Source organism: Pteropus vampyrus, unplaced genomic scaffold (genome assembly GCF_000151845.1).
Source record: "Pteropus vampyrus isolate Shadow unplaced genomic scaffold, Pvam_2.0 Scaffold113, whole genome shotgun sequence".
Lineage (NCBI taxonomy): Eukaryota > Metazoa > Chordata > Mammalia > Chiroptera > Pteropodidae > Pteropus > Pteropus vampyrus.
In genome coordinates, this window is record NW_011888894.1 from 2,971,193 (window position 1) to 2,983,624 (window position 12,432).

The window sequence follows — 12,432 nt, forward strand, 5'->3', positions numbered from 1 at the left end:
AGAGAATTGAGAAAGAGTGAAAAGCCCAATACATGGGAGTCAGATTGAGAAGGCAGAGAATCCGGGAGCTTGATGAATCTAGGCCCTGGGATCCAGTGGTGATTTTTCATTTCCTCATTCACGGCCAAGTATCGTGGTAAGAGCAGGAGCTCCGAAGCCAGACCCGGGTTCAAATTCTCTACTGCATCATTACGAGGGGACAGACTTGGGGCAGTTTATCCAGCCCTCCCGCACCTCAGGTTCCTCACCTGTAAAGTGGGGATAATGAGTCCTCCTTCACTGAGCGGTTGTAGAAGTGCCTAGCAGAGGAGCTGGTGCAAGGAAGATGCTCAGTTAATCATAGTGATTTTTCTTCTTCTTTACGGGTCTTATTACTATTGATCCTGAGCATTTATCTATTTGTCATCTAAAGGGGATATGGATAAAGCGCCACAATCTCCGGATTCCCTGATTTGAAGCATGATTGTTCTATCGTTAGACTTCGTATCTGGCTGTAGTTTCCCACTGTCCTTATAGTTAAATACAATGACCTTCAAGGCTCCAAGTGACTTAGCCTCTGCTTGCTTCTTCACTTCATCTTCAGCCATTCTCCACCCTAGGTACTGCTCTCCTTATGTTCTGCTGTGCACGACCCTAGGGCTCTGCTCTGCCAGGGTATTCTATCCATGCTCCTCTGATCCATAGCTCCATTTCATCCTTCAGGTTATCTCTTCAAAGGAGCTTAGGTTCGTCAACTCCTTTACTCTTAATCTCAGTACTGCAGTATGTTATTTCTTTTATGCCATATATTGCAACTTTAATTAACGTATTTATTTACTTGTTTTTATGTGTCCCTCCAACTAGATGGTAAACTTCCCCAGGGTAGGGTCTCTGTCTGCTTTACTTGTAATTGAATGGCCAGAGCTCACCATAAAAGGTTTTTAATGGGTACTCAATGAGTGAATAAATACTAGAAAAAATAAGTTCATTATGACTTTGTGAACCATTTGAGCTTATTGAAAGCTGCCCTGAACTCTTATTTTGCATAATTAACCCAGTCCTATTTTATTATGAGAAAATAATCAGCTGCAAAACAACATCCATGGGAACAAACTGCAACAGATGCTTCAGAGGGGGAAAACGAGAGCTTTCTTTTCAGTATCCAGAAGGAGAAATGAACCTACTTCTTAAAAATAGGAAGCCAACTTTTAGGCCATAATTATTTCTGTCTGGTTTGAGAAAGATGAGCCCTGCTGTGCTCGTCCCTGTTTCTCTGCAAGCAAATTAACAACTACCATAAATATAGGTTTAGATATTGAAAGGATCGTAACCGCGAGCATAACTCCCAGATAAAAGCTCCTAAGAATGTAATCATTCAGCTAAAAGTTTGGAGTCTCAAATTATTTCTTTTCCCCTTTTTGGGAGACAATTTTGCTAAAATTTCTTAAACATCTTTAGAGTTATTTCCATTTGGGTGTGGGGAGAGCTTTATAAACATCCAAGCTCAAGTTGAGCTCAGGCGAGTTGTTAAAGTTGAAATATATAAGGAAAAGAATGATTTATGTAGATAAAAGATTCAAATTATTTGAGTAGGAATCAACTCTTGAATGATGTAGGCACATGGCTCATACAAACTTCTGAACAGATATGCGTTGTCCCTGCTCAGAATCCAGCCACCTGAAGGCAGGATTTCTGCAGCAGCCTCATGATTGGGCTTCTGCCTCTGGATCTCCCCAGTCTCCTTCTATGTACACACTGCCATCAGATTCTCTTCTTAAATATCACTTGTTAGGTGTTCAAAAATGTTTCAGTGATTACACCTAAGTGGAAGTTAAAACCTCTTCAAGGCTCTTGTCAATCTGATTCCGATCCAATGTCTCAGCTAATTTCCCATTACTCCTGACTCCTTTACCCAAACTCTCCCACCAGACAGACGGGTATAATTATTGTCCTGGGAATATACTTTGCTCCTTTCCAGCCTTTGGGCTGAGATCATGCCATCTCTTCTCTGGTGCTACCCATTACTCCTCCTTGGTCGTTCAGGGATTCAGGTCTGCCTCACATTCTCACCAAGGCTCCAGCCCAGAATCATCCACCTCTGAGCTTTCAAAGGATTCATGATTGGGCCCAAATCCTGCTATTAATCATGCGCTGTTTTTTTTTATGTTGTTGCAGTTCTTGTTTATATTGCCAAATATGCCACACTGACTCCAGACATTATTTACAGCAAAGGTGCTTCAGCTGGGGATCCATAATTGAGATTGATCCTTCTCTATCCTTTCAGTAATTTCCACTTTCTGGTTAAAGTAGTTTGAATGAGTTCCTGATCCTTGCAAACAAACACATCTTGAAGAAGATGACTGTCAGATGTACATATTTAAGACAGGAATTCCCAGCCTAAGGTAAAATTATTTTTCAAAATTTTGAAAATTTAAGTTCACATATATCAACATTCTGAAAGTATACCTTGGGCATTTATTAAAAAGCACAGATTTAAAAGATTTGGATTCCTTGGCTCCGCCCTAGACTCACTGCATTAAAAGCCCTTGAGGACAGAGCCTGGGAATGAGTATTGTAAACAAGATTCCCAGGTGATTTTTATATATATTCAAGAAAAGTTAGAGGATCAAGGGAATCTGACTTTAATGTCTGATAAAACATGGAATTATTTCATATGCCTTGAGTACTGTTGTGTGTCTGAAAAATTATTAGGTATTTTTACTAGTTATCTCTTGCAATCCTTAAACAAGATAATGATATAAGTATTATCAGCAGTCCCTTATATAAATAAGAAAATAAGTGAAATAATTCATCTGAGGATCTATTTATAAATGGTAACTCGTTGGGCCAGCATTTAAATTCTGGGCTGATCAGATCCAAAGTTCTTACTTCTCACTCTGCTTTTCACTCTGCTGGAGTTCTTAGCAAACCTTGGAGGAAAGGAAAGGGAACATGAAGGCAGATCCATGTTGGAGGTTTCCTGCGTCAGTCTAGGGCAGTTGGGCAGGTCCAGAGCCTCTGGCTGGTAACCTCTGGGTCAAGATCCCCTTGACATCTTAAGAGGACAGTGGTCCTCTGAGCTCTGAATTTGCATCCTATATCCTGTTGAGCTCCAGCTGGAGAAACCACTGGCTGTCTGCCTGGTCTGAAAACTTAAAGGTCGAGGCTGTGGTGCCTCTGGACTTCAGTACAGGTACAGCACACACACCGACCTTTCGGGTGGGGCTTTAAAGACCAGCATCATCTAACATGCCAGCTGGACCAAAGGCCTGGCCTGTGTATGGAAGGTGGAAAAGAGAGGTCCTGGAAACCAGTGTCCAGTTTATTGACAAGGATGGGATGATTACAAAACCAAGTTGGGATGGGAAGGAGGCCTGGTAATTGTGCAACCTAAAGAACGCTGAAGCCTTCCTATCTGGGGATTACAGGTCTAAAGCAGTGGCTCCATTAGAATCATCTGAGAAGATCTTAAAAATCCTGCTCCAGAAGATTTCAATGGGCAGCCAAGGCAGAGAACTGTGGGTTCAAAGTGCCTTTGATGGCTAAATGCTACAGGTTGACCCTATGAATTCTCTGAAAGCAGCTTGCGTTCAGTCATGGTTGGGAAAGCTGAGGTCTGTCAAATGCACACCATCAGCACGGTCTTGCCAGTATGAGAATTGGGGGCTGCCTGAACCCGGCTGCCAGAGCAGGATTCCCTTTCATTTTAAATTTTTTATGATAGGGTGGAATTGGTACAGGAGAATGAAAAAAGAAACAAGTGTGAAAGGCAAGAGTCCAATCAAGAGGCAGAAGTGGGACATGACAGATATACAAAGCAATGTCCACTTAAGCAGGAAAACACCAGCTTTAGAAGGATGGAATTGGGGCATTTAGGGCAGATCAGGGGGCACAAAGTGCCCTCGTATCCAGTCTCGGAGGAGGTGCTCTACTCACTGAGTGGATGACGCCTTGCAGAGCCTGAAAGCCGTCATTTACAGGAAACACGTGATCCTTACTGTCCGCGATCCGGGCCAGCTGAGAACAAACATACAAACACACACCGAGATGTGTCACGCTTGGACGTGGAGAATGGAGGAAAGCCACTGGGTCCAGGGGGCTCCGCCTACTCTTAGAACCAGAGGAACTTGAGTTCTTGATTGGACTCAGGGGCCTCACAGAAAGCCCCCAGTAATAATGAGCTTACCAGCAGACCCTCTGGAATGGGCCCAGAGGCTTGGCTCAGGTTTGTACATTTCTTTTAATACTTTTCTCCTTGGGAGCAGAGGTACGATTGCCCAGCTAGAAGAACATTTGGCCTGAGTTGTTGTATTCATAGATTTGGGGGCAGGCCACTGGCTCATTTTTCTCTCATTCACTCAGATTTCTGTTGGCAACTGTATTCAAACCAAACAAACTCAAGTTTCCTTTCAAGCAACTTTAAAAATAAATGCCAGCTTTGGTGTTGGGCAAGGCCAGCGAATGCAGACCCTTATCTTTCACCCAAATTTCTCACTGAGGAAAGGACCCTGGTAGTCGGTTTGGCTGCTCTTGCTTTACAGAGCAGAGGACTGAAAGAAGGAGAAGCTGATCTGTCAGCTTTTCCACCTGAAAACCTCTGTACATTTCTGTGATTGCCACAGTCATTGTCAGTGCCAGGATTTTTACTGATTGCAAAAGTAACACATAGTCATTAGGAAATTTCAGAAAACCCAGGAGTGTTAAAATAAATTTTTAAAAAGTTACTCATAGTCTGTCCATCTACCCATCCATCTACCCATCATCTTCTTATTATTGTTAGTTTGACACACACACACACACACACACGCACACACACACACACACGTACACACACATATACATATATACATACACATATAGTCTTTCATAATTTTTCTATGGAATACACACATATTTATTTAAAATGTGGGCTTATACTATTCCCACTGTTTTGTAACCCTATTTATTCACTTAACAACATATTATGAACACTGTCTCATGTTATTAAAAGAAAAAAATTACAAACTACATTGAGGAACATTTATTTAGGTTGTTAGCAAATTTTCACAATTTGCTCATGTATACTTGTATATACTTTTTTTGCCCACTTGCCAATTATTTCCACTTTTTTTTTTTTTTACATTGAAAATGCATTGTATGTTTAATGGGAGAAAAGGGATATTTGCCATTTAAATAAAAAACTCGAATTTGTCAAATTAATTTAAAAAAATAAAACAACCAACAAGTTTCCAAAGTTAATTCAGATTTATTTTGACACCTTGGCAGTTTAGCATCTACGGTGAAAAGCGACCAAGAAAGATGTTGCCTGGATGGTCTGTGTTAAAAGCTCTCAAGTACATCTGCAAATGGCTTCACATTCCTTACATATCCAATAATTCCCTGCTAGCATTTCTGGAAAAATACTCTATCTAAGGGGCATTTATGCTGCTGATGCATCCTCTGCACAGAATCACTCATAAGCTTGATATACTCTCAAACCTGAGGAAATACACAATCATACCTGTGTTTCATTGAAATCCTTCACGCCGACACAGTAAACAATTGCACCAAGGTCTCGGGATCTGTTAGCCTAGGTCGGTGAAAGAAAAGACATTAAAGAAAGAAGCAGTGGCAAACACTTCTTTTAGATTAGCCAGACTAACGCAATTATCAGTATTTACTGAGCCTCTACTATGTGCCAGGTACCACAATGGAGAAGGTCATCCCTGTCCTGAAAGAACTTATACGCCAGTGAATGTCACATTCTAAGAGAACGTGTGGTGGACTTGAGGGGAGTGATTAGTCAAATGGGAAGTGTTGAGAAAGACCCACAAGAGGAGAGTCTTGATGAAGGGCTTTGAAAGACGAGGGGAAGGAAGAGAAACTGTAGGCCAGGGTAAGTTAAGTCATATTCATTATTCTGGGGGAACGATTATCTTTTTTGTGCCTCTGATGGATTTTTATTGACATACTTTTTCTTCCTTTGTAGTGGCAGCATGGTATAATGGAAAGGATGTGGCCTTTGGAACTCGATATCCCTGGGGTTGACACTTGGCTTTGCTCTGTAAAGTATTTTGGGGGATTGAATGACATAATACATGCAGAGCTGCTCACACAAGGCCTAGAACAATGCAGATGCTCAAAAATGTCAGCATCCTTTGTGAATAAAGCTGTTTTCAATGCCATAGGATACATCGGTTTAATGGTATGGGAATTATGGTGCGCTTTTGAGTAGGTGAACCCACGGCCCTCTCTACAATTAAGCACTGAGAGGACAACATAATGAATAACATCCAGGTTTTGGCTTTATTTTAAGACTTGATTTATTAAGGGATCTGGTAACTGATTTCCAGGTTCTTCTGTGTTTCAGAATAGAAAAAAAAATTGGAAATCCTTGGTACATATAGTAGGTGCTTAATAAATAATTGATAGCAAACATATAGTAGGCACTCAGTGTATACCTATTGATTTGAATTGTGTTCTTTTTATTCCCTCTCCTAGTACTCAAATCCATTTGTGACTAATATTGAATTTTAGAAGGGACAGAAACATCTATCTTTTTTTCTTCATGTTAGAAATAATTCTTGACGCTTTCAGGATGAAACAAACTTTTAGACACAGTCTAGTCCCAGCCTTATTTGAAACTCCGTTGACACTTCTTTTCCAGTTTGGCTTTATATAGAATTATCAAAAATAGAAAGTTTCATTTTCTTTATCTATCTTGGGCTTTATCTTTCTTTTTCAGAAACCCTCCTATTGGCGTTGGCACTCCACATATTTTTCTGAGTTTGTATAGGCATACCTAAAATTCTTTTCTACTAACCCCTATTTTAAGCCTCTGATACCTATCATTTATTTTCTATTGAGTTTTTTCCTTATTAGGGTTTTTACTTTATTAGACTGCTATTTGGTACCCAGATAAGCCATTCTACATTCTCATTACAGAGTTTCAACTTTAGAATAAAGAAATTATATTATTTTCTAAATGCTCAGGGAGTGCCTGTCATATTCACTGTGAATTATCGTTTGTACTAGTTAGGGGTAGCGGGGAAGTAATGTGTTCACCTACATAATTTGATCATGCCCTTTGTCAGCAGAGGTATCAAAAAGCTTAACATTATTACACAGTAAGGCCCACGAGGACAGCATCTGTGTCTTACTTGCCTCTGTGTCCCTAGTGCCAGCAAAATGACCAGCATATGCCAAGCTTTCTGTTAATGAATGAATGAATGACTACTTGCTTGCTGAGGGTGCTGAATTTAAATTAAATAGCAGTCAAGAGGTTGAGGTAAGTGTAATGCTCTGATTAACTCTCCTCTGAGAAGCCAGCATCTCCCTATTGTGTTTCTTTTTAATTTGGCCTGAATAAGTCTTTGTTGCTAATGAGGCTTCAATATATTCCCGTGGTTAACTGGTTTCCTGGGGCCATTTATAAATATAGATCAAATCTAAAACTTGAAAGGAAAGGATTTCCTAAATATAAATACTACTTTTCGATTTTGAATAAACCTCTTTTTCTGAATTTCTTTATACAAATTGAAAGTGTCATTGAGAAAGAACTCATTAATTTGTTTTGAGGAGTACTTTATGAGAACATAAAGAAAAGGAAAAAAGAAATGTAGAAGGAGAAATTACAATTACTTTGTCATCAATTAATGTTCAACTTTGGTTCTTAGAGTGAGAATCTCAATGATTAATACAGTCTGCCAAGGTTGGCTCTTAATATTTTAGGCAATTCTTTCCCCTCCTCCTGTTTTTAGTAGAAAATGTAAGGGGAAATGGAGGAAAAATGGTACCGATGGTTTTGCTTTAAAATCATACATACTATTTCAAAACTGGTAGATCAATATAGAGCTTTCAATAAAGGTATGGTAGATATTTTTTAGTCACCCCCAAACATACAGTAATATGGAAATATTTTGAAAGGAGAAAAATATCTACCATGTATAAGACATGAAAATTCACTTTAAAAACTGAATTATTATTTTTTACATATGAGACACTATTTTATTCAGGAGTTTTACGAAGACAATTATTTGACCAAGTAGAAAGATTGTAGCCCATTTCAGAAGGAAGAAGCTCTTTTCCATGTCTGTTTAGACAGACACAGGCCAGACCATCGCTTACCTCCCTCTCTGAATAGAAAAAGAGATCTTCGTGGAGTTCTCCATCAGTCAGAGCAATGATGACGCTGGCTGTCCTGTACCCTGCTCAACACAACACAGACCCACTCAGTCCTTCCTGACGCACCACGGGAAACCCTTTCTCAGCCCTGAGAGTCTATCTCTTCTCTTATAAGCTCAGCCACCTGAGGTCAATACTGTGGGAATCGGCAACTTTTCTTTTGGGACCGCAAGCAACTCCGGCATGAAGAAGAATGCAGAGATAAGCTCTTGTTTCTGGGTTTCTCAGTCTTCTCTCAAAAAATGGCCAAATCTGGTGAAATTGTTTCTGGACTGATAGTTAGGAGTGACTCCAGTGAATCAACTACCTGTTATTTCTAGTAACAGTCCATGCAACTGTCGCCACGGCCTGGGAGCAAACTCTACCATTTGGACTGTTCAGAGGTCCTCACGTGCTGCAGTTGACCACATGCATCACCCCTTGAAGAGTTTGACAAAGAGGAATAGTCATCATGATTTACATGCTGACTGGATTATAGCAGTTGGCAAAACCTACTAGAATTTTTCTGGTGACATTTAGACTTCTAGTAACATTGCTGATGGATGATTTATATTAACCGGTGTTGGTGTTGATACTGGATCTATTTTATTTATTGTAGGTTAGAGTAAAATCAGAAGCTGACATCTCTACAGGCCTGGGAGAAAAATCCCCACTGCAATACTGAATCTTTTAAAAGAAATTTGCTTCAGACAAAGAAATGTTATTCATGAAAGACACTGTAATAATAATAGCTAAAATAATAATAACAATAGAACTAATGTTCTATGTGCTAGGCACTCTATTAAGTAAATTTTTTGAAGGAAATTTCAAACTCAACTAGTATCTTAATATCATATCCGATCATAGTAATGAAGAGGCTTGGAGCTCAGAGGACAAGAAAATTAGATTTGATATAAAAATCCAAGACTTTACTAACTCAGCCAAGAATTTACTAATTTAATGAATTCAACATGCAAAACTGTTCATGGGCATTGCAGACTGTAACTCAAAATGGGATCTTAGTTACTTTTATATCACTTTTCTTGGCATCAACAAGATAGTAGAATTGGATCTGCTAAATGTCATCTTACTGTGCATTCCTTCTTTGTGATGAAGTGTGTGTCCAAGGATTACAGGCAATATCGAATGTCTTTTGAAACATGGAATTACTGAGGCACTTTTTCAGAAGCAAACACAGAAAAAAGCTAAATAATTCATAATGGTAATTCATAATATAGTCTTACCTTGACTGTTTTCATAATAAATCTGCTCACTGGCCTGAAAAACACATGAAAGAGCCATGAGACACACAGCCACTATTTGCTGCTCCAAATACCATATTGGGCAGTGGGATCCGGTGTTGGATATGCAGCCATGGCTCAGTCTTGATTTTTCATGCACTCCACCCAGGCTGCACTCAAATATCGAAGGGTGAGATTCATCTAAAGTTATCCTGATATTTAACTAATATACTTGCAAACATGGATCACTGTCTTATTTCTCACGGATTGAGACTTGTTTTCCTCAAGACTGAAGTCACTGAAATTCTGTCACAACCACTGAAGCAACAGGTAGAAAATCTGACCTTGGGAATGGACAGCACTTGCATGTGGCATGACTCATGAGTGTCAGCCAAGCATTAGCTAACAAACCTTTCCCCAGCGTCAGGGAAGGAGCAAGGAAGTTTATTTCTTCAGTTCTTTCGGATAGCATTAGTGTACAGGCTTATGGAAATTTTTAAAAAATGTATTTGCCATTGAATGTTATTTGGTTTCCTTAATACATGTGCCTTTTCTCATCAACCATACTTATGTCGATGTTTCCATATCACACTTTACATTTGAAGTTGAAAACTGTTTTAAAATTACCCTTTCAAATCCTTCATGCATGTAAGTGTCTCCTCCTGGCAGGACCTTCTGGAGTTCTTCGAGGCCTTGACGGATTTGTTCTCTGAAATCCAAAGACACCCTCTTAGTCATAGCATTTTTTACTATGCTATTGATAGTCATATACATTACTCTTTTTCTTATCTCCATAAATACCCTCTATTGCCCGAATTGTCCCCCAAAAGCCTATCAGAGGGAAGGTCTTTGTAGTACATTATTCATTTAGGGTCAGCTATAGCATAGGATGAGTGAGATTTCAAGGACTGAAGAAAGGACCCTCTTCAGGAATCTCCATCTGGTCACAAGAGTCTTCCATTCCCTTAACAGAACAAAGCTTTCATCCTACATTGCAAATAAGTCTTAAAGTACAACTGCTCCTGAGGGGATACACAACAACTTAGGCACCTTTATATCAAGATGCAAACAGCTCATGTGAACCAGAAAAGGCGAGTTCCAAGAACCCTGGGCCAGGCCACCATAGGGACTGCAGGTGGGAGAGGCAGGTGTCTAGAGTGAACTCTGCCACCTGCAAGGTTGTGCCAAAGGAAACTATGTAGTCATCTTCGAAAACAAAAGCCTGGGCAATCTATGCTTTCCAGGACAACCAAGAGTGTTTTCTCTGGGCTGGTGCCTGTATTTTCTTACTCTGGTTGCTTAAGCTGGTGATGGGGCAGGAAGAGGAAGCGGGTTATGACATTAGGAAAGGGTCTGAGTAGAAGTGGGAAACGTGAGTGATCTGGGGATCAGATAAAATCTTTGTGGACCATTCTCTCTGGGAAGTAAGATGTCCATATCCATGTTGGTGTCTTTTAAAGAACTCCATACTATGCTGAAAGAGCAAGCAAGCATAATTTCTGAAAAAAACATTAGCCTTATTCATTAACTGTAAGCCTATGAAAAAGTTTGAAATTACCTTCCTCACTGGGATCTCCTGTGGCAAAGGTGGAAGTGCACTATATAAATTAGGAGAGGAAGCTTCTTTTGAGTAGGGGAAGAACCTAACATTTACTGAACATTTACAAGGCCCTGCTCAAAGATTTCTGATTTCATCCTTTCAATAACCACTCGGGGTGGGTAATATTGCCCTCATAGTATTGATGAGAAAACTTGGATTCAGAGAGGTTTGGTAGGAGATCAGAGACTTGCAGTCAAATCTGACTCAAAAAAAGGCATTTCTACTCTGTCAGGCAGCCTCCTAGCATAGAACAGTGCTGGAGAAGTAGAAAGTTTTTAGTAACACTTGAATTAATGAAAAGCAATACACCATCTGAGTCCTTAATGTGCCAAGCTCTGTTTGAAATACACCGCATACGATTAATTCACTTATGCCTTGTAACAGCTCTTGAAGGAGATACTACTGTATCTACTGTCATTTCCATTTTATAGATGAGGAAATTGAGTTACAGAGAGGCTAAGGAACTTGCCCAAAGCCTCTTAATTACTAAGTGGAGAGGTGACATTTGAACTCAGAGGTCCTGTTCTCAATCACTATGATAAATTGTTTCTCTCTTTAATGTCTTGAATGAATAATGAATGAGTGAATTAAATTTATTACTGGTGTATTCTGGCAATTGCTTGGGGAGGAAGTCTAATGCAAAATTAACTTTTGTAAAAACTGATGTAATGGGGTAGCCATGGATGAGGCTGGATTGCCAGGATGTATGATGTTGTAAAAGACAAATTGAAAAGGGGTTAGCCTGAGCCTGTCCCTGGGCCACTGACGATTCCCAGGTGGAATATTTAAGAGCCAGTAACTCAGACTTTGAGGAATGTACTGACTACTGTCTGATTGTTGTATCAGTGCCCAGATATCAAACCACACGCCCGGCTGCCCAAGTCACAAACTAGAAGCCTTCCTTTCCCTGCTGCTGTGGCTCTCCTCTCTCCTTACGCTCCCCTACATAATCTATCACCAAATTCCATTAGTTCTGCTCTAAACACACCATGAAACTGACTACTTCTCTATCTCTCCTGCCAACATCATGATCTGAGTCACCATCATCTCTTGCTCAGACCACTGGGAAAGTCACTGGCTATCTTTCGACTGCCCTCTTGCTCCTCTTGCATTTATTCTGCACATGGCTGCCAGAACATTCTTAATATATCAATCAAAACATGTCACTCACTCTTCCGCTCAAAACCCTTCAAGAGCACTCAATTACCCTTGGGATAAAATCCCAAGTCCTCGCCATGGCCTTCCAGTGCCTATGTGGGAAGGCTCCTCTGCCCCCACTCTCCTCGGCTGAGCTCCAGTGGTCTTCCCAAGCTTCTTCTCCAACAGACCCTTCATACCTGCAATCATTATTCTCAGGGGATTGGGGAGACGTTTTGCCCAGCTCTTGACTGGGCTAATTCTTACCCAGTCTTCAGTCCCAACTTCAATATAAGTTGCTCAAAGTAGCCTTATTAGGCTTACCCAATTCAA

At 40.2% G+C, this 12,432-nt stretch overlaps 1 protein-coding gene across 2 annotated transcripts in view; it reads right to left on the reverse strand.

Moving 5' to 3' along the window:
* Positions 1-12,432, reverse strand: part of ANTXR1 (anthrax toxin receptor 1) — a 112,277-nt gene that overhangs the window by 47,299 nt on the left and 52,546 nt on the right. For both annotated transcript variants that reach the window (XM_023533836.1, XM_023533837.1), the window contains exons 4-8: positions 9,990-10,071; positions 9,366-9,399; positions 8,086-8,165; positions 5,480-5,548; positions 3,916-3,996 (exon numbers count right to left, since the gene is read on the reverse strand). In XM_023533836.1, coding sequence (XP_023389604.1) covers positions 3,916-3,996; positions 5,480-5,548; positions 8,086-8,165; positions 9,366-9,399; positions 9,990-10,071 — 346 coding nt within the window. The remainder of the gene's footprint in view (positions 1-3,915; positions 3,997-5,479; positions 5,549-8,085; positions 8,166-9,365; positions 9,400-9,989; positions 10,072-12,432) is intronic.